Below are 22537 nucleotides of genomic sequence, written 5' to 3'. Positions count from 1 at the left end.
AGCCACGCAGCTGCACCAAGGGGGCAATTAATGCTCGGAGCATCGAGATTTTGAAGAAACAGAGCAGAGCAGAGGGAAGCAAAGAATTTGACGCCCCAAATGCAAACTTCCTGAAACATGAGTCATCATTCGAAGAAGACAAATTGAGTCTCTAATAGTTATTTATTTTTGTAGCTATTTTTGAGCCCTTTTGGGGCTGCCTTCTCAAGATGGATACCTTTTTAAGATAATCTTTAACAACTTGTTATAAAAAAGGATAAACATTGCTACATATCTGTGTGTTCATATGTGCATGCATTCATTCATGTGTGTGTGTGTGTGTGTGTGTGTGTGTGTGTGTCGTAGAGAAAAGCATTATCAATATACATAGCCGTAGCAAAAACAGAATAGCTAGGATCAGCAGTTAAAATAGTAACGATACACTAAGCAGAACAGAGATGTCTTCAAAACACTGGAAGATCCTGACAACTTAGGTTCACACAACATACTAACGCACACTCAGAGTTGAGTGCAGGTTGCATTTGAGCCATGGGATTGTTCGTTTTGTGTTGTCTGGACCCAACTGAGATAACAAACGATGAACAACTAACTGTTCACAATCCATAAACAAATCTGAGGTCCCGTATGGTTGGTTGGTGGCCTACAGGTCAAGGCATGCGATGAGTGGAGCTGGCAGGAGCTGAACGGCAGACACTTGAGCTTTGCTTCTTCCTCTAGCGACATCCACATGATTCAGCCACCATATTTGGGTAGACTTTAACTATCATACCTTGATCTTGGCTAAATGTGGCCATGTAGCTTTGGGAATATTTTTCTGGCACACAGCAAGGAACGCGCTGGAGGGGCATGCCCTGTTCGTGCATGTGGAGCAGGAAGATGGTGTGGGAAAAATAATTGGGGATGCGAGTGGACAGTGGGAACTGGCAGGAACCTACACAATTGTTGGCATTGTAAGACTCTGGCAGGATGACGTACCCGGTGGAGGCCAAGTTTACGCGCTGCTCCTGCAGCTGGCAATATTCTCCACGGCTCTGAGCACTACGGCTAACGCGGGAGGGTGCCCTGGACTCGCGCCAATGAGCCAGCACCGCCTGGAGGCCTTTGAGCAGGAGAAGGCTGTGGATCTTTCCCTGGGTTGTGGACCCCTCAGCCCCCCCATAAATGCTGCTGGAGAAGCCCCCCGGGACCGCAGAGGGGTAATAACAGAAACCCAGGAGAGCGTGGAAGAGGTCTGCGTTGGAACGGAAGGACGGCATGGCGCTCAGCTCCTGGATCACAGAGTGCAGCTTCCCCAGGAGCTGCTGCAGCTGCTTCTCGTCCAGGTTCCAGATCCCCAGCTGATCTCCCACCAGGGCCTGGTTGTTCTCCGGAAAAAGGACAAGCAAATGGTCCTCGGACTGCACCAGCTGCTCAAAGGCCACCTTCTCCGAGAGGTTGAGCAGCATGTGAGGAAGAGCCTCCATCGTGGCAACATCGAGCTGCAGGTGCACCCTGGGGGTGGGACCCGGCTGGCTGGCGGGCTTTAGCACCTGGTTGACGAACTGTGAAAGCATCTCGACAAACTGCGTGGTGCTTCTGGGCACCGGCTCGGAGACGTTTGCCTGGCTGGGGGAAGTGGTCCCCAAGGATGGGACATCGGTCATGTCAGAAGTCGGCAAACTGCTGCAGGGACAGAAGAGAAATCGCTTAAAGAGGGACACAACCTGCCTGCTTGGACACCTTCTCCCCACCGTTTCCCACTTCTGCCATGTTGTTACAAGACTTCCCTGTGCTCCTTTCTCTCTGTGAATCTATGAAAGCTACTGGTGCTGCTTTTCAGCAAAAAGCATGAAAGAAACAGTGTTGATCCATAGTTGGCCAGCGCCTTTATTGGAACCAACCCAAATTCCAGACAAATATGCCAACGTCTCAGCCTTCCAGAACTCTTCAACAGGCTGGGCAGTACACAAAAAAGCAGAAAGTAAGTAAATGAACCAAAATAAAGTCCAGACTTTTCGCCTGCCAGTTTGGCTTTGGAATCTGCAATATGGGTAAACCCATTTGGATAGAAATGGAGATACACTGCCTGAATGAATGATGCCGGGGGTAGCTTTTAGAAACCATAAGTGAAAACTCCATGCTGCATTTTGAGCATTCGGTCTTCAGGGGTCAAATGTCACAAAAGATTTCTCACACAAACCTATTAGAAATATGTGGGCACACTTGATCCATGTTACTTGGAACACTTTTGCCAAAAGAATGAGTAAATCACCAGCAGTTAATCATTTGCCCACAGGAGTATATCTGCAATTAAGGCTCAATCTCATACACAGAAACAATATGTAACAATGAACTCCCATAAATCAGTCCCCTCCCCATGGGGTGCCCTTCAGATGCAGCAGACAAAATCTCCTGGAATTCCTCAGCTGGCCCCCAGGGGCAACTACACGCACCCAAAGCAGCCACAGAACACTGTTTCAGGCTGTAAGTTCAAGAAAGGGTGCACGTTACCCCAAGCATGGATAAAAAAAAATCACTGAGGACTCAGTTCCATAAAAAGAAAATAGCCCGGCCGGCAGCTCTCTGCGGCATAAATCACAGCAGTCCAATCCTGGTAGGATCATGGCAGAATCATGTTCACTTCTATAAGCTATGGAGAACTTCCAGGTTCAGGAGCAGTCTACCCTGAAAGCCAGCTGCCACAAAGCAACAGAAGAAAAGAGCTGCTCCCTTTGTGCTCTGCTTGTGCTTTGCCACTGGAAACCAGGGTGCTTAAGCTGGCAGACGTACTCAGCAGGGTTCCTGGGGTCATTACGTGGGTGCTTGAGGAGAGACTATACCTGGAGAAGCCAGTTTCAGCTTCAAACTTTCCTTCCACTGCAGCTTCTGGGAGTGGACCTTTCCCCATTCACAAGAGCAACTGGAATGTTTGCCAGGCTTCCGTGACAAGCCTGGCAAATCACAGGGAGGATGACCAGGGAAAAGCAGCAGCTGGCTCTCCCCAGCAAGCTCAGCACCAGCTCTTGCCCTTAAATAAGTGAAAGGAGGAAACGAGATCAGAAGTCACCAAATCACCCACCTGGGAGGCAGGTATGGGGCCGTGTCCAGCTTGCCGTTAGCAGTAAGGAAAGAAGATGGAGAAACAGTTGGGCCTCCAGGCCTTCGCTTCACCATCAGCAACACTGCTGGGGTCATGCGGGTGAAGCACTTGGCGTCAAAGCCGAACAGGAGGTCTTGGGCTTCCTGCGCAGAGAGGACAGGACCTGGGGGACGAGGGTGGCATGAGAAGCGTAAGAAAGATTCCTTAATGGAGATGCAGCAAATAGTGACCTTCCCAGCAAGCTCCTAGTCCCTGGGAAGGCTGATTATTTATAGGTATTTATGCACCTAAATAAGGAGGCATTGAAGGCCCTTAACAAAGGTACAGTTTAGTGTCATGGTTAAAGAGGTAATTGAATAAAGATACAATATATTCATATTTTTGTAGACTTCCAGGTATTCAGAGTACTTTATTTGTAGTATCTAGCTGTAATCCTTACAAGTGCCCTGTGAAGTCAGTCAGTATTATTATCCCCAGTATTGCTCAGAGACAGGTGAGGTTCAGAGAGAGCAGCATGCCTGAATTCCCCAAGCGAGCTCGCAGCACAGGTAGGATGCAAAAGTCTCTAGAGGTGATGTCTTAATGGCACATCAACAACCACAGAGATAAAAGCCATAAAAATTCAGTTTGCCGACCTAGAATAGGCAAACTATTGGAGGAGTTGGAAGCATGTCCTGTTAGACTCAAGGAGTTAAGAATCTTTAGGCTCTGCACACTTCAGGATTCCATTTTCCAGGGCAGCCTCTGGGCAAATGCCATCTGAGCTTCCCTAAACTATTGCTCATTAACACAAGGTAACCTTTTTGGAAGGCTGCGCTTGCTCGAGCAGGGTAATGCCTCTTTGAAAAACAACTTCTTGGGAAGTTTTGGAAAAACTTTGCAGCTACCCAGAAAGCAACCCTCTTTAGAAGGCTGCAAACTTTCTTCTTTTTTAAACATAGGCAAGAATTGTGTTTTGATCAGATCTTAATAAAAATGTTTAAGGAAGGGGGTGATAGAAGATCATGGCTTAAAGCTCACCTGCCTCTCTCCCCACCCCGCGCCACAAATACCTGTGGAGCTTTGACGCCGGATTTCTAAGGAAAGTTCAAAGCTTAGTTGCCCTGGAGTATGTCTTCCGAACAGCAAGGCACCCCAAAGGACAATGTACTGGGTGCTCCTAGAGAGGCAGACAACCTGTGGTGGGAAAATGATGAGGAAAACACATCAGCTTCCACAGAGCTCATTAAAATCTCTCCTCCATGCATCAATCCAGAAGTACATCACCAGTTGAATTTGTGCAGGGCAGGCTGCTGTTAAACAGGAGCACAGCTGAGTAAGGACGGTGCACCTAATCAAGATGGAGGAGATAGGGCATTGACTAATGAAGCCTCCTCATAGAGGACATGCGGGGGGGGGGGGGTCAGGAGGACCCAAATGGCCACCTAAGTCTAATCTCCTGCTTCCTAGAGTGATCAAACTGAGAAACCAAAGGCGGAGCCCCGCAAGGTAGGGCTGCCACCTTCCAGCCCTGTTTTCAGCCTTCCCGAAGGCTTCAGTCTGCCTCCCAGGCAGTATCAGAATATTCCCAAACAGATATTCCCTCAGTGCAGAGGTTTCATTACAAAACAGGCCTGCAGGAGAAATATGCAGCCCACATCACATTCTGGTCTGGTACACTGCACCTGGATGTGGAAACTCCATTGATTTACCAGCACTCATGAAATCTCAGAGGCTAGGCTAAGGAGTGGGGAGACCCAATTCCAGCTCAGCCATGAAGCTCCCCAGACGCCCTTGGACCAGTCTCCTTCTCTCTCAGTCTGTCCTCCCTTACAGGGTTGTTGAGAGGATGTTTGTACAGAAGCATTAGTGGAGAAACATCCACACTTGGCTGAGCTCCAGAGAGAAAGGGAACAGAAATCATAAAGTAACCCCTCCAGTCTGCCCCATCCTTTACACACCTGCTGTCGATAGAGACCCTCTCCGCTCATTAGGAGCATCTGCCTGGGGCTGGAGACGGCAGACTCCTTTCTTCCCTGGTAAAACACGAGCATGGCGAACTGTGGCAGGCCGAGGGATGACTCAACATCCTCTTGGACAGTCAGCTTGAACCTCAGCTTAGTCTCTGCCTCCCATTTCACTGCCGGAGGAAGGGAAATGTTGGCAGCGGTCAAAACGTGTCTTTGGTTCTGCAGGGACCGCAAAGTCTTTGTTTAGGATAGATGCTCCTGTCCCTCTGACCCAACACAGGGGGAACGGGAATCAAGGCATTCGTTCCCCTTATGGCTCATAAGGGGAGTGTGTCCTCCTTTCCCAGATGGCATCCCAGTCTTGGCTACCTTTGCCCTTTGGGAATGCTCTTAATAACACAAGCGCAGGAGGTTGCACTAGCCTCCCTCCCTTCACACCTTCAAGAGGAAGGTGTAAGACACAATTGCTTAGCACCTCCTGCTTCCAAAGCCAGCCAACAGCAAACTGGGACTGCGAGTAAAGGTCCAGAGCAACCACAAAACATTATTTATTCACCAGTTTCTTCCAAAATGCAAACAGAACAACTTCTCCTAACCAGAGGTTGACTCCAGAGAGGAAACCACCAATCTTGCTAATGAGATTCATCAGACATCATTCAGCCAACGAGATGCCAGGCATAAAATCAGGGCATTTTGGAACTCCAAGGGGTCTCTAAAGGTCATCTAGTCCACCCCACTGCACAGTGCAGAATCTGCAACAGAGTGGATCCCTGGCAGAGGATCACCCATCACACTAAATCCCTCCAGGCACTTGCCTAGCACTTCCCAAGGCAATTCACCCCACACTCTGTGAGAGTTACTAACGCTAGGACATTTCTCCTAATAGTGAGCCAAAACTGTGATCACCAGCTACTGGTTCTAGTCCCACCCATGGAATAAGAGAGACAAATCTGCACCATTTTTTGCTCAGAACATAAAAAGCACTACTGAATCCAAACCAAGGCCCATCCATTCTAGCATTCCACACACCTGGGTGCAAAGTCTCCTTCCCAGCAAGTCTGAGTCGGGAAATCTCAGGTTAGTAGAACAGGAGAATATATGCTTGGATATATGCATGAAGATGGCACAGTCGAACTTCAGCAGTTCATTGCAAGTTCACTCAGCAACCCCTCTGACAGAGACAAATACAACAGCCCTGCTGGGTAGCCAGTGTGTCACCTGACTGCAAGTTCCCTGAGCATGCACAAAATGCTTTGCAAGGTTGTGGCTCACATACACAGTGGCGGGGTGATGTTGAGGAAAGAATGGGTGCATCGCGAGGAACAATACAGGCACAAGCAACAACATAAAGTTAACAGCAGAAAGGATGCCCCACAAGTTTACAGAGCTGTGGGGTTGACTGGCAATTAATGACAAGGCAAACAGTAGAGAGAGATGCTTAATCACAGATCCCAGGTGTGGGTTTTGACCTCCGGGGAGAGAAGACTGACTCAGGGCAGGAGAATCTATTCAGCACTGCTCCAGGCAGCTGGTGAGCAGACCAGACACAGCTTGCCTGATTTTGGGAGAAAATGCAGGAATCAGGGTGCCACAGGGCTGCCTGTTTTACCCAGATGTGTGGAACGGGGCAAAAAAGTCCTAGTCCCTTTGAATGGAGAGGAGCGAGGGTGCTGCTGCCAGGTTTTCTCTTAGAGGCCATGCAAAAGCATATCTTTTTATTTGAGGATTTATTTGGGCTTTCTAGCATCAGCACCTGGGGAATGCAGCCATGCCATCTCTATGAAGATTCTAGCCCACGGCCAGCAAGGCTAGTAGCCACGGATCACCTTCTTCCTCAGGAATCTCCCCAATCCCCTTTTAAAGCCATCCAGATTGGTGGCTGTCACCTCTTCCTGAGACAGGGAATTCCAGTTTAACTGTATGTTGTGTGAAGAAGGACTTCCTTTTATCCGTCCTAAACCTCCGCACAGTCAGCTTCCCGGGGTGACTCCAGGTCTGAGTGCAATGCAAGGGGGAGGAACAATTTCCTCCACTCTGTGCATAATTTTAAACACCTCCATGCTGTTGCCCCTTGCTTGCCTCTTTCCTAAACTGAATATTCCCAGTTGTTGCAGCCACTCCAGCTCCCTGATCGTCTTTGTTGCCCTTCCCCGCACATTCTCTGCCCAGTGGACAATGGAAACCTCTGTACCAAGTCACTCTTGTTAACAAAATTAAGCTTTGCAAAGAATCTGCCTGGTTCAGTTTGTCCTTATAAAGATCTAGTGTTCTCTGATAAAGTGATATTCCACAGTTACAAACTCAAGTTTACATTATTTTCCAGAGAAGTTTGGGACTATCTCACAAATGAACATCTAGTCCCAAAAGGAGGTGTATCATTTAATAGTCAGTGTTTGGTTTTGCTGTTGCATTTGGTCCTTTGTGCACATTTGTTCTGTACTGTTCTTTTTTCGTTTCCTGCATTATTGTGATCTTGTAATATGGTGCATTTTGGTCATCCCGGGGGTATAGAACAGAACTCCACATTTAACTAACTCAGCATTCATTCATATTGTATTTTATCATGCATTTGAATTATACCAGTTTTATGCGACCCACTTTGCAGGGCATAATGAGAGCCAATTAATCTATTCCTTTTCATTTAACAACGTCGCCTTTTCAGGACGAGGTTTTATTTAAGACTTGTTCTCTTTCTGTGTCAACCCCCATTCGTAGGCCACTAAGAAAATACAAAAGCAAGATGGTTTGAGAAAGCAGCCTGCAACAGAAAATTGCAGCGTGAAGGGGCTGTTGTTCGGAGTTCCAAGTGGGCACGCCCCCTTCAAGAATAATAATTTGGCCTCTCATGAAAAAGTGCCCTGACCCCAACTTGCTCAAACTTCACCAGGTTGTTTTGGAGTCCACCCTCCCCTGGTTCTTAAAATGTTGCACTTCTAGCATTCTTGGAGCAGCCTCATTCAACTTCCTCCTTGTTCAGATTATGACAATTCTGCCTATAAACTGATGGACACTTAGGAACGAGTTTGCTATGAAATTATAGAGAATGAATGGGGGGAAATGAAAGGGAAGGGAATTGCGTGTAGGAGAAGGAAGGAATATAGAGAAGACAGGTAGAAAAAAGAACCAGCAGCTTTGATGAAGGGAGTTGACTCATGCAAAGAAAACGACAAGAAAAGCTGATATAATTATATGGCCTGGATGATCCAATTTAGTTCTGCATCACCGCGAAGGTGCTTCCAGAAATGTTTCGTTTGATGAACCATGAAAAAAATCGCTTGGCCCGCCTCCTCCGGCTGCACACCTACCTTCCTCCAGATGAAGCAGGAGAAAGTGGTTGTCCCCTGGACTGGCCAGATAATGGCCAACGTGCTGGAGAAAAGAGAGGTGACCATGGGGGAAGTCAGTGGGACAAAGTCCGAACAGCTCCATTTCCTCCTTGCTCCAGGCAGCTCTGCTCAGTGCCTTCAGGAACTGCTCATCATAGCTGTTGAGGAGGCCCACAACTTCCAGGTGGTTGGGGCCCCAGGTACTGCTCCCATCCAGTTTCACCCTACACACAGGTTCCTCCGGCCCTCCGTGGAGCCAGGGCTGGAAGTTGGATCTGGGCCGTACGCTCAGGTGTTGCTGGGGCTGGGGATGTTCTGGGTTGTCTTCTGGGGGGACCATGGCAAGCATCTCTCTCAACTCTGGCATGCTTGGGACGTCTTCTTTTTCTGGGGTCTTGGATCTTTCATGGGGTAAGGCGGCAGAGTCATTCAGGGGTTCTCCATCCACAAGGCTCTTCTCTGTAGGCACAGAGGTGGACTCAGAGATCAGCGAAAGGGCCAGCACAAAACCCACAAGCACAAGCTGCATGATCTTCTTTCTGAGAGGGTCACGGCAGCGCTCCAGAAATGCTCCCCGAAAGCCCAGCAAAGGGTATTCTGCAAAGGACAGCAACCAAGAACATATATCCACCAGCAGCCAAAGGGGAGGCCTACAAGTCCCTCTTTCAGGCTTTGCGTCCTTGAATTGACAAGACACATCACACCTCCCTGAAGGAATTCCTGGGAAGGGGAGGGTTTTGTGAAGCTCAAAGAACCCTTTCTGTTCTATTTTCAGGTTTTAATATCTCAAATGTGGGATACTTTAGAAAATGCAGCCTTGACTTTAATATTCCCCAAACACTCAAAGCTAACAGGACCAATATTCTGTAGCATATTATATTTGACACATGGGCAAAGATGGCTGGATGAATCTATCCATTTCTGTCCATCTCTCAGTTTCCCAAACTTAAATGCAGTTCATTCTGATCATCTTCATTTTTTTTTTTTTATTTCACTGGGACACATTTTTGAATGTATTTTTGCTCAAGGCACAAATTTTGCATGTTTTGTTTTTTAAATTGGAGAACTCTTGTGAAATTTGGAGAAGTGTGTATGTTGAAGAATTAACTGAGTTTTGGTTTACACAGTGGTTTACACATTTCAGCAAATTCATCTTAAAATACAAACTTAATTTCTCCCATCTGTATGACATACTTGCACGAAGGTGTATGGGAGTCAGTCAGTTACAAATGTGGGACTGGAACTAAGATCTGAGTTCTAGACCCTACATGGAGCCTATGGGGGGCTTTTGGAAGCTGTCCTAGGTTCTTCCACATAATTTTCTAACAAAAGCAAAGGGGGCAAGTTCTCAAGATAGGCTGTTTCTCGAGTTGCTGATCTCTGCTTCTCAGTATCCCTGATCCTTGTCCCCCATGGACTAGGGCAGATGGGCACTGGAGTCTAATAAGAACTCAAGGACCACAAGTTCCTTCACCCCATCCTATCACAGAAACTAGGTTCAATAGGTTCAAAAATGCACTGAAGCATTAAGAGGAGGGAGAAGAGGGCTTTGTATGACTCAAATGTGTGAAGTGTTTCACTCTGCTTTGTCCTTTGCTAGCACTGCAGTTTGTTTTGCTTTACCCTGAGTGGCTGGAATGTACCCTGAACACATTGTGATTTTGTGGAAGAATAGCCAGCCTGTTTTGTCCTGCTGTGGGCAAGATTTGGGGTCAGTAGCCAAACGTTATGTCCAGTCCAACTTTTTGTGGAATCCATCCCATTGCTGGTCTTCTTTGATTTTTCTGAGATCATCTTCCAAAGGAGACTAGCCTTATCCAAACTGTGCCCAAAGGAGGAAAATTTCAGTACAACCGTTTTGGCTCCCAGGGAAATTTTGGCTGATACTTACCCTGAGCTGCATTTGCCCTTTTGATGCCCGTTCTCCTTTAGCAGTTCCCCAAGTGCTGTTTTAACCAACCTGAATAATTTCATTTCCTCAGCAAGCATGGCAATTTCACTGCTCACTCCTGATTCCAGATCATCTATGAGCTGAGAGACATTGACCTGGGACCCCACGAACTACATCCTTCCATTGAATTCACCCTTTATTCCCACTCTCTGCTTTCTGCCCAGTCAGTTGCTGACACTCAAGAGAACCCCTCTCTTGCTCCGTGTCTAAGTTTGCTCAGCAGTCTTTGCTGAAGGAATTTGTCAAAAGCCCTTTGGAAGCCCAGGTAAACAACATCCAGTGCCAGACTTGCTCAACAGAATAGCCACATAAAGGTAAATGTCTGAGAGCCACAAGACATGAACAAATATTATATATTTATTATGAACAAACAGACATCGCTAATCTTAACAGGCTGGTTACTGCTAGATGTCTCCATCTTGGCTGAGAGACATTGGACATTTCTGACAAAATTGCTTGACTGCTTAACATGGATTTTATTTGGGGTATTTCTAACCTGTCCAATCACTTCACATCTCTGGACAGCTTACAACAATAATTCAATAAACCCAACAGTATAAATATCAAATATCCCAAACAATAATTATACTATTGTTTGGGATATTTGACATTTAAACTGTTGTATTTATTCTAACACAATGCCACACACACTTACCTAGAGAATGCTCTGCCAAACATAGGACTTACTGCTGAGTAAACTTCTGTTGGGAGTACCACTTTGCTTTCAAGCCAAAATGACTAACACCTTTCAGGGTGGGGCTTGTTTCCTGTTTAGCTCTGAATATTGCAGGAAAGGGAGTGACCCCCAGTGCTGCTTCGGAAGCCCAGGTGCAGGACAGTGGCTTGCAGCACAAGTGGCTCATCACCCGCTGACATGCCGGAAGTGCCAGAGGCCCCAATTCTCTGCCGGCTGGGCAGTTCCCTCAGCTCTGGCAGGGCCTGCCAGGGAGGCAGGGCATTTTCGCTCACTGGCCTTGGCCTCGATTCCACGCCGCGTCCGATCGGGTGTGCCCTGTCCCATTCTCACTCCACGCCAGAGGCGGATGGGGACTTTTCCGGCCCCTCTGCAAGCTGCAAAATGACTCAGGCCTATGTGCCTCGCTAGCCTGTTTGGCCTCCCTGGGCCAGGTGGATCAGTCCAGCCCATGTGCTCAGACCCTCTCAGAGAACTCGGCAAGGTGAGAGAAAACTTACCTTTGCAGATTCCCTTCCTGCAAGATCTGTTCTGCTATGTACTAATTACATCTTTAGTTAACACTTCCAAGCAATTTAGCCAGAACAGACATCAAGCTAATTGGCCCGCAATTTTCTGGACCCTCCCAGGCAGCTTTCAGAAGACTGCTGCCGCACTGGCTGTCCCCAGACCTCTGGAACATGCTGACCTTTGGTATACTTTTTGTAAGGATGTCAGCAAATTACTTATTTGCACTCTCAGAACTCCAGAAGGATCCCATTTGGGCTGGATGATTCATTAGCTCTCAAAGCATCAAGAGGTTGAGAACTTTTGTCCCCACTTATCTGCCCGAGATCTTCGCACTCTGCTCCTGAAAATGCCATTTTGAGCACAGGCACCTGAGTGGCATCCAATGCGGTGAAGACAAAGGATCCAGCTTCTGCGCACTGCCCGTGTGCTCCTTTAGCATCTCCATGAGCATCCAACTGCCTCTCTCTGGCTGGGTTCTTTCTACGGATATATTTACGGAAGTCTTTAACCCTAACCCCACACCCACATTTTCCAGACACCAAGAGGGAGACACGCAAGAGGGACAACAGAGAAGACAAGTCCTTTTTAATGAAGGGACAAGATTCCAAAGTAGCCGCTGCTGTATTTAAAAAAGACACATACACAAAACCAGGGCGGAAAGTACACAAAAGGGCACTCTGAAAGACGAGTCTTCGGAATGAGACGCTTTTCAGTTGCTGGGGGGCGGCGGCGGGATGTTGCCAGGTCCTTCTGAGGGCAGAGGGGGTCTCAGCATTGGGGGCAGCGGGGCAGGAGGGGGGACGCCGGGCGCCGGGGGCAGCTGAGGTGGGCCAGGAGGCAACGGCACAGGCCCTGCGGGGGGAGGCATAGGGGGCATCGTCATACCGCCAGGCGGCGGTGGTGGGAGGGAGTCGGGGAGCGGTGGCCGGGGTGGGAGGCCGTTCATGAGCGGCGGCGGCGGGGGCCTCTTCACGGTCGCTGGTCCAGCAGGAATGCTTTGTGGCGCAGGTGGCTTCTCCATCTTGAAATGGAACTGAAGGAAGAACTAGGAGGGAAGAGAGGCAAGGGGGTCGCTCACAAGAGTTTTCAGAGCAAATCCTTCCTTTTGAGCACTGGGTGGAGGCTGTGGAGCTGCGCTTCCCTCCCATAATGCCCCTGGGGTTCATAGCCGGCTTCTCTGGATGCAGTGATCCAAGAGCTAGAAGGACCCCGGGAAGCCACTGCCAGCAAGGAGCAAGACCAGCGGCTTGACTTGAAAATCTGATGCAGGCCTTGATTTCACAGCCTCCCCAGCCAGGTGGCCTCCAGAGGCATTTGGACAGCAGCTCCCAGGATTCCCATCCAGCAGGGCCACTGATGGAGAATTCTGGGTGCTGCAGTCCAAATGTGTCTGGAAGGCACAAGGCTGGGGGAGGTTGCCCTATACAATTATTTATAAAAGGCAGAACTCCAGCCTGGGATCCAACACTACAGGGCCTCCAGCAGCCCCACTCTCTTGTTCAAGCATTTGCCCTTTGGGGAAAACGGTCCAAGCAGCCCCCCAAAGTCGCTTCCTGAATCCAGCTGGTTGGGGAACACTGGGAACAGAAGTCCTTTGCTAATCTAAACATGCACAGGACTGTACCTCTGGGAACACATAACCACGACTATTTAAACAATGTGTATTTGACAATGACTGAATGTTTTATGCATGTTGCTACTTCACGCAGGGGCACGAAATCTCAGGCATGACTCCCTGCAGCCCATGAGCATCTCTGGCTTTTTAGTGCTTTCCCCCCATTATAAACATCGGAATCTCTCCTTCATTGAAGGAGTCTCTCCTTCATTACTTGCAGTAGTAACTTTCAGACAAAATATGCTGGCTTTTGCACCCCACCCTCCACTGAAATGGTGCTCCTGAGTTTCTCAAAAGCACATCAGCCAGAGGGGGTTCAGCACCCTGATATAAGGGGTGGGGGGTTTCAAACTAGGCATTTACCCCTGCAAATGGGAAACTCAGATCTACTGCAAAATGCAACGCCCGGAATTTCTACAAGGGCAAACTTTATTGGTTGCATTAGCAGAAGGCTAATTTCTGACTGCAGGTGGAGCTGCTTGCTAGCCACGTCAAAGCCCAAGTTGCTTGGGACGCGGCCACCCAAAGGCCCACCGCTTCCTCTGCCCATCTCTTACCATTTCCTGGGAGGAGTAGCTGGCGTGCCCTGGAAATGAACTAGGAGCCCCAGTGGGGTAGCTTATCTGTGACACCCTTCCTACTCCAACATGTATTTACTGACTGTTGTTGTTGTTGGTGGTGGTGGGGGGGGGGGTTGGGGGTGCACTGTTGCATTTAATTTGTCAAGTATGATTTATTGATTTGTCATCGCTTCCAGATGCTAAGAGTCATTTTAAAGGGGGGGGGATGGGGTCACAATCCCTTAAATCAATCGACATATGATTAGAGGTAACCTATCTATGGATTCTGCCTCAGAGGACGTTAGATGGAGCCTCTGTTGAAAAGCAGCCTACGGCCACGTGCTTTTCCGCCTGGGATGCACCCAGAGGATGCGTCGCAGGACAGCAGCCCCGCAAAAGACATTTCATGATTCACGTGCTTTTCCGTGCTCGAGACACTGGTGACTGCAGGCTCAAGATGTGCATGGATTGCAAAGCGGCAAGCGCTTGTTGCCACGTACCTGCTTCGTTTCTCGGTTCCAGTGAGTCCAGAACTTGCCTTCAGCCTTGTCGATCTCCCTGCTTGGCACCTGGAGAAAGAGGAAGGGAGCCAAGTTGCTGAACTGTAGCATAATATTCTAAGAATAATGCTCTGAAGCTTGGAGAAGGAGCGGGGGGAGGTTTTCTCAGATAACCTCTGCAGCCTCTTTTTTATTGGCAATGCTAAAAGCAAAGAGCTGCAGAAACTCTTGGCTCTTCACGTCGGTCCCAAAATGAGAAAATCAAGCCAGGTGGAGTGGGTGTGAAACGGCACGACCAAGATATGCCTCTTGAGGGGAAAAAACCTTCATCTAGTTTAGGACATCAAAGTTCTCCAGTCTACTTTGATGGCAAGTATGTCACACACTACCAGTATCTGCCATGGCTGTTCTCCAGTGAATAGTAACCAACTACTCTCCAAGACCTGCTCTGATACATTAAGAACTGTTGTCACCTTGCACCTGACATGGCATGTGATATGACAGCTGACTCACAGTAGTATTTTGGGAAACTCTGCACTAAGCTAATCAATTCAGAAATCCAAGCACTCGAGTGAAATTTCCCTGTGAAGTAGCAACACAAAAGCTCCTCCAGTTTGGGGGCCAGAGGCTTGTCTCTAAATACAAACTGCCAAACAAGAAAAGTCCACCGGGCAAGCTGTTTTGTCTCCCAGGACATTATTTCTGTTGTAATCCTGGGTAATCTGGAAGTTCAGCCTCAAGGTGTGTGACTAGCTTGCCTTCTGGCTGAATCAATTCTTACTCCCCAATTTTGCCCAAACCCTGGAACCTGGCACCCTGCAGAGATGCTGGAGTCCAACTCCCATCACCCCAGCCTAGCCTAGACAAAGGGCACCAGTCCAGGGAAAGTTTGCACGGAGAAGAATGAAAGATTGACAGGCAAGGTGTGTTTCTTCTAGCCACCCTTCCCAGAGCAGCCTGGAAGGTCAGGGCAGAGAGCAAGCATCACCTTGAATGCGATCGTCTCGTAGGGCTCAGCGGCCATGAGGAGGTACTGCCAGCGGCGGTCAGGTGGCTCGATCCGCTGCTCATAAGCGGACATGAAGCGATGCCTGGGCATGATGCTTTCGGCGATCTCTGGATAATCGATCTGCAGGGGGACAGGAATGGCCAAGGGGAAACGGGAGAGCTGAGGAAGCCGATAGCCTGCAGGCTCCCCAGGAAAGGAAGAGGGGGGGCTGTTTCACTTAGGTGTGCCCCAGGTGGGACAGCTTCAGAAGCTGCACAGACAAGGCCCACGCCAAAGGTCTGCCAGCCCTGATCCCCAGCAGATATTTAGCAGATATTGCACTAAATATGCAAATTAAAAACAGAATAAAGCGGTCTTTTTCAACATTTCTTTCTCTGACATATGGAGGATCCCTTTGGTGGCACAGGAGTCTGCAAGTGTTTGGGGGGGCCTACACAATCGCCTCTGTTCCCTTGGGGAAAGGCTAGGGGCTCACCTGTACACGTCCCGCCCTCCAAGGCTAAATCGGAGCAGGCAGCTTTCCTGACAGGGAGGCCAGAAGCAGGACATTCCCCCAACACAGCCCACTTGCCCCAATCCTGCCCCCGCCCATAGTGCCAGCTGAGGGCCATTTTCCAGTCGCCTGAATGGTTTTGCTTAAAGCAATCGTATACTTTGGGCCCATTTACTGTCTGTCTCCTAATTTTGCTTCCTACACCATTAAAAAAAAAGAGCTGACTTAAATTTTGCATGAGCTGCCTAAAAAAAATAATTAAGATTTAAATAAATCCTCAAACTTTTCCAATGAGGGGAAGTTGAAAGGTGCCCGTGGTGGGCATGGGCTGCCAAGGTGGTGCCGGCGGGGTGGGCCGGGGTGCATGCGGCAAATCGGGGGTGGGGGATGCACAAGGCGAGGCAAGGCGGGGGGGTGAGTCAGTCACTTCCTCGAGCAGAGATTGTTTTCTCCAAGCGAGCAAGCTGCTTGGAGAAACAATCTTCCCTCAAGCAAGCTGCTGCCGGGCGCACAGCCGGCGAAGCGCCAGCTTGCTCGGGAGGAGATCGTTTCTCTGAGTGAATCCAAACTGATCTCCTCGTGAGCAAGCTGCGTGCCCGCATGTCCGGCAAGTGCAATACCTCTGGGGTGGGCTGGTTAGATGGGCATGGTGGGCCAGATCCAGCCTGCGAGCCGCAGTTTGAGGACCCATGCTCTTAATCAGGGGTCTCAAACTCGCGGCCCGTGGGCCAATTGCGGCCCGTGGGACGCTATTTTGTGGCCCCCACTTGATATCAAAGTTTAGTGACAGTGCGGCCCGCGTGTTTTTCTCACACGCACGTGCGTGAGTCGTTACCCGGGGCGCAATGTTCCCTCTAAGCTGCGGCCGGGCCGGGCCGGGCACGGGCAGGGGCCCTGCGGCCTTCAAAGCGCCGGGGGCGCCCGGGCCGGCCCCCGGGAGCCACGTGGGATGAGCGGCCCACCGCCACCGCTGGGGTGGAATCCTTGATGTGGCCCAGCCTCACCCAGACTCTACTTCCAGCGGCCCCCAGGTCAGTTGAGTTTGAGACCCCTGCTCTAAATCATATGGGGATTATGGGACCAACTTCACTGCACTGTTAAGCCATCGCTGGGCAAAGGCAAGTCTGTTGAGTCCTACCTGGAAAAGGAGGCTTTGCTGGCCCATCTCTGGATCTCTCTGTTTGGTCACTGAAATGGCCAAAAGGAAAAGCAAAAAATGTGTTTAGCCCAACACTGCAAAGAGGGAACAGCCCCATTCTATGTCCGAAGTAACATATTCAGCTTCCCAACAACCGGAACAGTTAACTTAATTTCTGTACTGTGCAATAGCCAAAGCTCTCCCTTAGAGACCAAGTTTCTAGTTCTTAGGGATGCATTCCCAGAAAGCCCTTCCATAGCCAAGTGAGAGGGGAATTCCTAAACTTTCACAGTCTAGTAAGCTGCAGGAAAACCTGCAAAATAAATTTTTATAACCTAACTAGGCTGCAGGATCAAGATCCTCAAGCCACAGAAGTGAAGCAGGCTGGCACGGGGCGATTACCAGGCCGGCCACAACCGGGACCAATGCTGTTCTTTGACCTGGACTGGACTTTTAGGCCTCACTGGGCAAACAAGAGCACCGGCAAGGCTTCGGACACCCCTGCCCACGGCACCAACAGAGGTCCACCTGATGCCCAACTACCTTTGTAACCTGGCCGCCCAATTTTCACGAACTTCTTCACTTCAACTTTGACCTTCTCGGGGGCTGGCTGGGCTGGGGCTTCCTTTGCTTCCTTGGCAGCTCGGCGGGCTCTGAAAGCAGGAGCAAGAGAACAGGGGCTGAGCAACGCCAGAGAAAGGGCACAAGATGTCTGCCTAGAAGGCAACCTGAACTGCCAGCTTGGGGCTCCCTGGCCACTTCAGTGCATGGAGAGGGACCCTCCTGCTGAGGGCAACGCCCCCTTGAGAAGCCCTCCAGTTCCCGGCCTCTTCTCCTTCAGGCTTCCCATCCACACAGTCCCTGCTTCTGCGCGACGCTGCAGGGCAGAAACGCAAGAACAGCTGCATCAGATCAGATGGGAAGCTTCCCTCACACCTGCTTCCAGCCAGGGCCAAGCAGAGCCCCTTGGAAGCCCAACGGCCAGGGTCTACAGCCCTGTCCTTTCCCACCAACCGCTCACTGATCCTTTCAGCTACTGCTGCCATGCACTGAATCAGGGCCCTTGAGCACTCAGCCCAAAAGCAACCCTGGGACCCACACAAGGGAGGGTCCACATTGTGCCACTGGTCTTCGGTCAGAGGGACCAGGCCGTCCACTGGTCCTTCCAGCCAGGTAACAGACTCCCCCTGGAATGAAATCTGATGGAACTCCCCCGGGAGATGTAATCCAGTGTGTATGATGCCATCCATATGACCCAGACTACAATCCCAATGATGCCCCGCTAGCGTGGGCAGTGGGAAAGCTTGGTCAGCGTGACCCAGAGAGGCCCTTCCAGGGTTTCTCTTCCCTCTGTTGGCTGGAAATAGAATCCACAACAGCTCAGGTGCGGCCCTGGAGTCCAGCTGGTCTCCAACAAAGCAGCGCTGCCAGACGAGAGCTCGCACGCACACACGAGCTGCCGAAGACAAGCCAGACTCCCCTCCTGCTGCAGTCAGGATGCTATGCAAAGCACATTTGCTATCACGTGGAGGAGGGGGCCATCAAAGCGATCGCTTCCCAAACGGCAGCAAGGCCACGCCTTGACAGAGAGGCGCAGCCCCTCCCTGGGAACACCTGGACCTGTTTCTGGCTTTCCAAGACATCCTCTGCTTCTGCCAATAGCCAGATACTGGTCGACGCTGCAATTACGGATAGGAAAGAGGCGGAGGGCAAAAGGAATGCAGGGCGACCCAGTGCAATCCTCTTCTCCCCAAAACTAATTTCTTATTTCATTTAATGGCTTTCCCAACCCGCTACCCCAAAGTTTTAGAACGCAATCCCCATCACCCCAACAATCAATAATTTGGAGAGTTTTGGTCCACAGCATCTGAAGACAGCAGGTGGAGAAAAATCAACTTAGGATGCAAACTTACACATGTTTAGACAGGAAAAAAGGGAATTATCAGACCTTTTTCTGTTAAAACATGCAGAGGTCTGTGCTTTTAGAGAACTTTTAACTGGCACTTCAAACGAGATTTTAAGACCAGATCAACACAAATCACCATAACAAGACTGTTCGGTCCCCACAACAACCAGGTTTTGATGAGAGGATACAAAGGGCACAGGGCCTTTTGAGGGTGGCCCCATTTAGCCAGCCGTGCCCCCCTCCATGGTATGCCATTCCATTACCCTCCTACTCAGATTTCCACCCCAGGAATCAGTCAACATCCCATGAGTATGCTCAGTACATTTGATAGACACATGCTGTGAAGGAGGGGTGACTTCTTCCAGATTTCTTAAGTAGCTCTCAGATAATTGGGATTTGGAGGGGAAAATACAAGAGAGAGGAGGTGAAGAGTGATGACAGTCAGAAAAACATGTTTATGATTTGCAACTTACAAATTGGTCTGGTGCTTTTTCCCCTGGGTGTGGGCCAAATAGCTTCCCTGTGGGGTGAGAAAAGGGGAGGGGTGAATTAAATTACTAGCAGGGCTCGGGCCCGAGGGACACCTTGCCCAGCCCAGCTGAGAGATGCCAGGAATAGGAGCCTGGGACCAGCTGCCTCCAAAACAGAAGCTCCCCCAGGAAGCTAGTGCCTCTCCCCAGAGAAGACATACACAAGTGCAGCATCTCACCTCATTGTTGTGCAATGTCAGGCAAAGCTTGCATTCGTAAGAGCCCAGGTGGTTTTTCATAAAATACGGATCCTGGCAGGGGAATAAAACTGAAAGTTAAGTAAGGCTCAGGCTTGCAGAGTTCAATCTTGCAGAGGTACAGAGGGAATACAGCTAGCCAGGTGACGGCAGGGCCCACAGATCCCCCAGGAGTTGATGCACCCATTAAGATCTATGGGAGGGGCCCCACTTAGGATGTTCTTGGGGCAGGTGGTGCCAGCTAACTGCCAGGTAACACAAACCCCATGATTCAACTACCAAAGCACAGCACGGGCCATCTTCTTTCTAAAACTGTTTGTATGTGTGTGCATTGAACTAAAGAACAGAGCCACACGTCAATATATTTTTATAAGTGAGAGATCAGCTGACTGCTGATTGCTCAAAACTTTCACCTTTCTCAGCAACCAAGTTATGATCTCAAGTATCTGCCGTGCTGTTTGGTGGTTTCCGAGATCCATCCATGCACACACAGAGGTCGCAGCCTGGTTCAAAGGCAAGGCTGCTGAATTCTGGGTTGTCACAATATGCAAACATGGCCCTGTTAACATGATTCCTCAACCACAAACAACCCAGAAAGAGCAGTGACCATTCGACTTGTGAGCTCTGAGATGTTTAAGCCACGGATAACTGGCACGTTCAAAGCCAAAATGAAGGGTTGTTCCTACGTTTCCCCAAGCCACACGGGCAAGAGTGATTTAAAAAAACCCTGATGGCAGCATTGTGCCAGGATCAGAGGCAGAGGGTAGGGTCTTCCCCATCAAACACTTGCTGAGCTCCTTTTACCCAAAGGCTGAGCTTGGGACCTTTGCCATGCACTGCCACCAAACTATGGCTCCCGTCCTATGAATATATCTAGGAACACACCAGTCTTTTCCTCCAGTTATTGGCAACACTTCCTGCTTTATGCAACATGCAAGAAAACTAGCAACCCACCTTGTTGATGTCGATAGTTTCCAAGGCCAGCTGCCGCAGCCTCTCTCTGCGGTCTCGGTTGCTCTCCGAGGCAGAGGCAACGCCCCCACTCCCCGTTTTACCCCCTGGTCGGTGCTGAAAATCCATGGCTGATGTTTTGGTGCTTCAAAATGACCTAGGAAGAAAGACTGGGGTTAGCGAGGGAGGAACTGAGCAAGTTCATTTTTAATTAACAGCCACCCAAATAAGAAGCCAGGCAGCACTCCTCAAACTAGAGCAGCCGGGTCATTTTTACACTCAGTAACATCATGGCAGGGATTAAGTCACAGACCTTACAAAATGAAGGTATAGTGCTCACCTCTTCACTTCACAAAGATCTGCTCTGGAAATCTGTTCAAACTGAGAAAGCTAAGAAGTTGCAGGTTAGTTTAAGCCAGGGGTCGGCAACCCGCGGCTCCAGAGCCGCATGTGGCTCTTGAACCCCTCTGCTGCGGCTCCGTCGCTCAGAACACGTGCTGGCACAGCCACCGTGATCTGTGACGAGGCTGGTTAACTGCAACGTTCCTCTGCTAGTGTGCAGGGAGAGTGGAACAAGCTTCCTGCAGGTTCTCATGTTACACAAAACGCTGCTGAAAAGGTTCTCTTTGTCCCAATGTAACCTCCTTCCTCTGAATGTTAAAAGCTGTGCTTGGGACCTGTCACAATTCACAGCACTTGACTGTTTATCTGCTAATCAGTCACTAAACACACCTATATCTGCGACCCAGCACTGATTTACTGAGCTCCCCGCCCCCCACAACCATGGATAAATCCGAAGAAAAGTTTCTGAAGAAAACCGAACGTTTAATGGTACGTGGGTAGATCCATTTGCTTTTACTGCTGACAAACTTATGGGGTTTGCTGTTTAATGCATGCAGCCCTTTAGCACTGACTTTGACTCTTCAGGAAGCTGTTGTCCTATTCAAAATATATGAAAGGAATTCTACTAGTTTATAATGTAAGATTAAAAATAACAGTTTTTAGTGACTGAACAAGAGTTGCAGCTAAATCATAATGAAGATATAGATCTACTTCCTTGTTTTAAGAAGATTCTTATAAAAATTCCAGCAACATTATTACATTGGGAGAGGGATGTTTGTTCAATATTTCACCACGTGATAAAAGGATGAGGGCACACAGAAGCAGACGGCATTTTTGGTTTGCTGCTGGTGGATAATATAGGTATTCATAAATACGAGGAAGACTCAGACATTGACTATTTGATTTGAAAGTAACCTTCAACCCAGTGTATTTTTTTTTAGTTCAAAATGTTTTTGTTGCATGCAGAAATAAAAAATTGTTTTCTCTGTAGCAGTTCATTGATTTCATAAATACAACACACTACAGTTTTTTTATACATAGCATAAAGGTAAAAAACCATATATGCACTGCTATCTTCATTTTAGATGTCAAAAGGGTTTTGCAGCTCCCAGGGTTTTTTCTGTGGGAAATGGGTCCAAATGGCTCTTTCAGTGTTAAAGGTTGCCGACCTCTGGTTTATCCCATCCAGTAAGTTAAATTCAGGTTTGGAGTTTTCAGTATTTAAAATGCTACAAGCAGATGGCAATAGGGTATATGTGAATGTTTGAGATTCTGGAAAATTTCATACTGTGTATTTGTTGTGTTTGAAACATTGAGAGTTTTGCAAATACCCTGAACCAACAGAAAGGTGAAAAGTGGATCATAGACCAATCAAGCCAGAACTTGCCCCGGAAGCAAAAATGATGGCTATCACAATTCAAGCACATCATCAAGAGACTGAGACTTGCCAAGAGCAACAAAAAGGGCTTCTTTCAGCATGTAGATAGGAAGAGGAAGGGGAGACAAGTGGTGGGACCACTAAATAAGGAGGAAGGAGATCCAGTGACTGATGCGAGGAAACAGGCACAGATGCTAAATGACTGTTTTGCCTCTGTGTTCTCCCCAAAGCAGGACGGGGGAGATCCGCATAGGAGATTAGATGAGGCCGGGGACTCAGGGGCACAGATTAGAGTCACCCCCCTTGAAGTCGAGGGGCTCCTCAAGGGCACCAGGCCCTGACGGGTTACACCCGAGAGTACTTAGAGAGTTGGCAGGGGTTCTCTCACGCCCGCTGGCCTCAAAAATGA

At 49.1% G+C, this 22537-nt stretch overlaps 2 protein-coding genes across 3 annotated transcripts in view; both read right to left on the bottom strand.

Annotated features, from left to right (window-relative positions):
* Nucleotides 1-713: 713 nt before the first annotated feature.
* On the bottom strand, nt 714-11326 carry AMH (anti-Mullerian hormone). Its single transcript, XM_044453441.1, has 6 exons — nt 11275-11326; nt 8334-8951; nt 5020-5198; nt 4132-4255; nt 3059-3242; nt 714-1662 (listed from the first exon to the last, which is right to left on the bottom strand). The coding sequence occupies exons 1-6, from the start codon at nt 11324-11326 to the stop codon at nt 714-716; spliced, it is 2106 nt and encodes a 701-aa protein (XP_044309376.1).
* Nucleotides 11327-12077: 751 nt separating this feature from the next.
* SF3A2 (splicing factor 3a subunit 2) overlaps nt 12078-22537 on the bottom strand; it is a 15257-nt gene continuing 4797 nt past the window's right edge. For both annotated transcript variants that reach the window (XM_044453498.1, XM_044453497.1), the window contains exons 2-9: nt 20412-20565; nt 19440-19511; nt 19204-19250; nt 17368-17477; nt 16825-16874; nt 15173-15313; nt 14185-14253; nt 12078-12554 (exon numbers count right to left, since the gene is read on the bottom strand). In XM_044453498.1, coding sequence (XP_044309433.1) covers nt 12219-12554; nt 14185-14253; nt 15173-15313; nt 16825-16874; nt 17368-17477; nt 19204-19250; nt 19440-19511; nt 20412-20537 — 951 coding nt within the window. In that variant the 5' untranslated portion in view covers nt 20538-20565 and the 3' untranslated portion in view covers nt 12078-12218. The remainder of the gene's footprint in view (nt 12555-14184; nt 14254-15172; nt 15314-16824; nt 16875-17367; nt 17478-19203; nt 19251-19439; nt 19512-20411; nt 20566-22537) is intronic.

The sequence above is a fragment of the Varanus komodoensis genome, unplaced genomic scaffold, assembly GCF_004798865.1.
Source record: "Varanus komodoensis strain SLA01 unplaced genomic scaffold, ASM479886v1 scaffold79, whole genome shotgun sequence".
In the NCBI taxonomy this organism is placed as follows: domain Eukaryota; kingdom Metazoa; phylum Chordata; class Lepidosauria; order Squamata; family Varanidae; genus Varanus; species Varanus komodoensis.
Note: the sequence above shows the minus strand (reverse complement) of the source record. Positions and strands in the feature narration are given on the sequence as shown.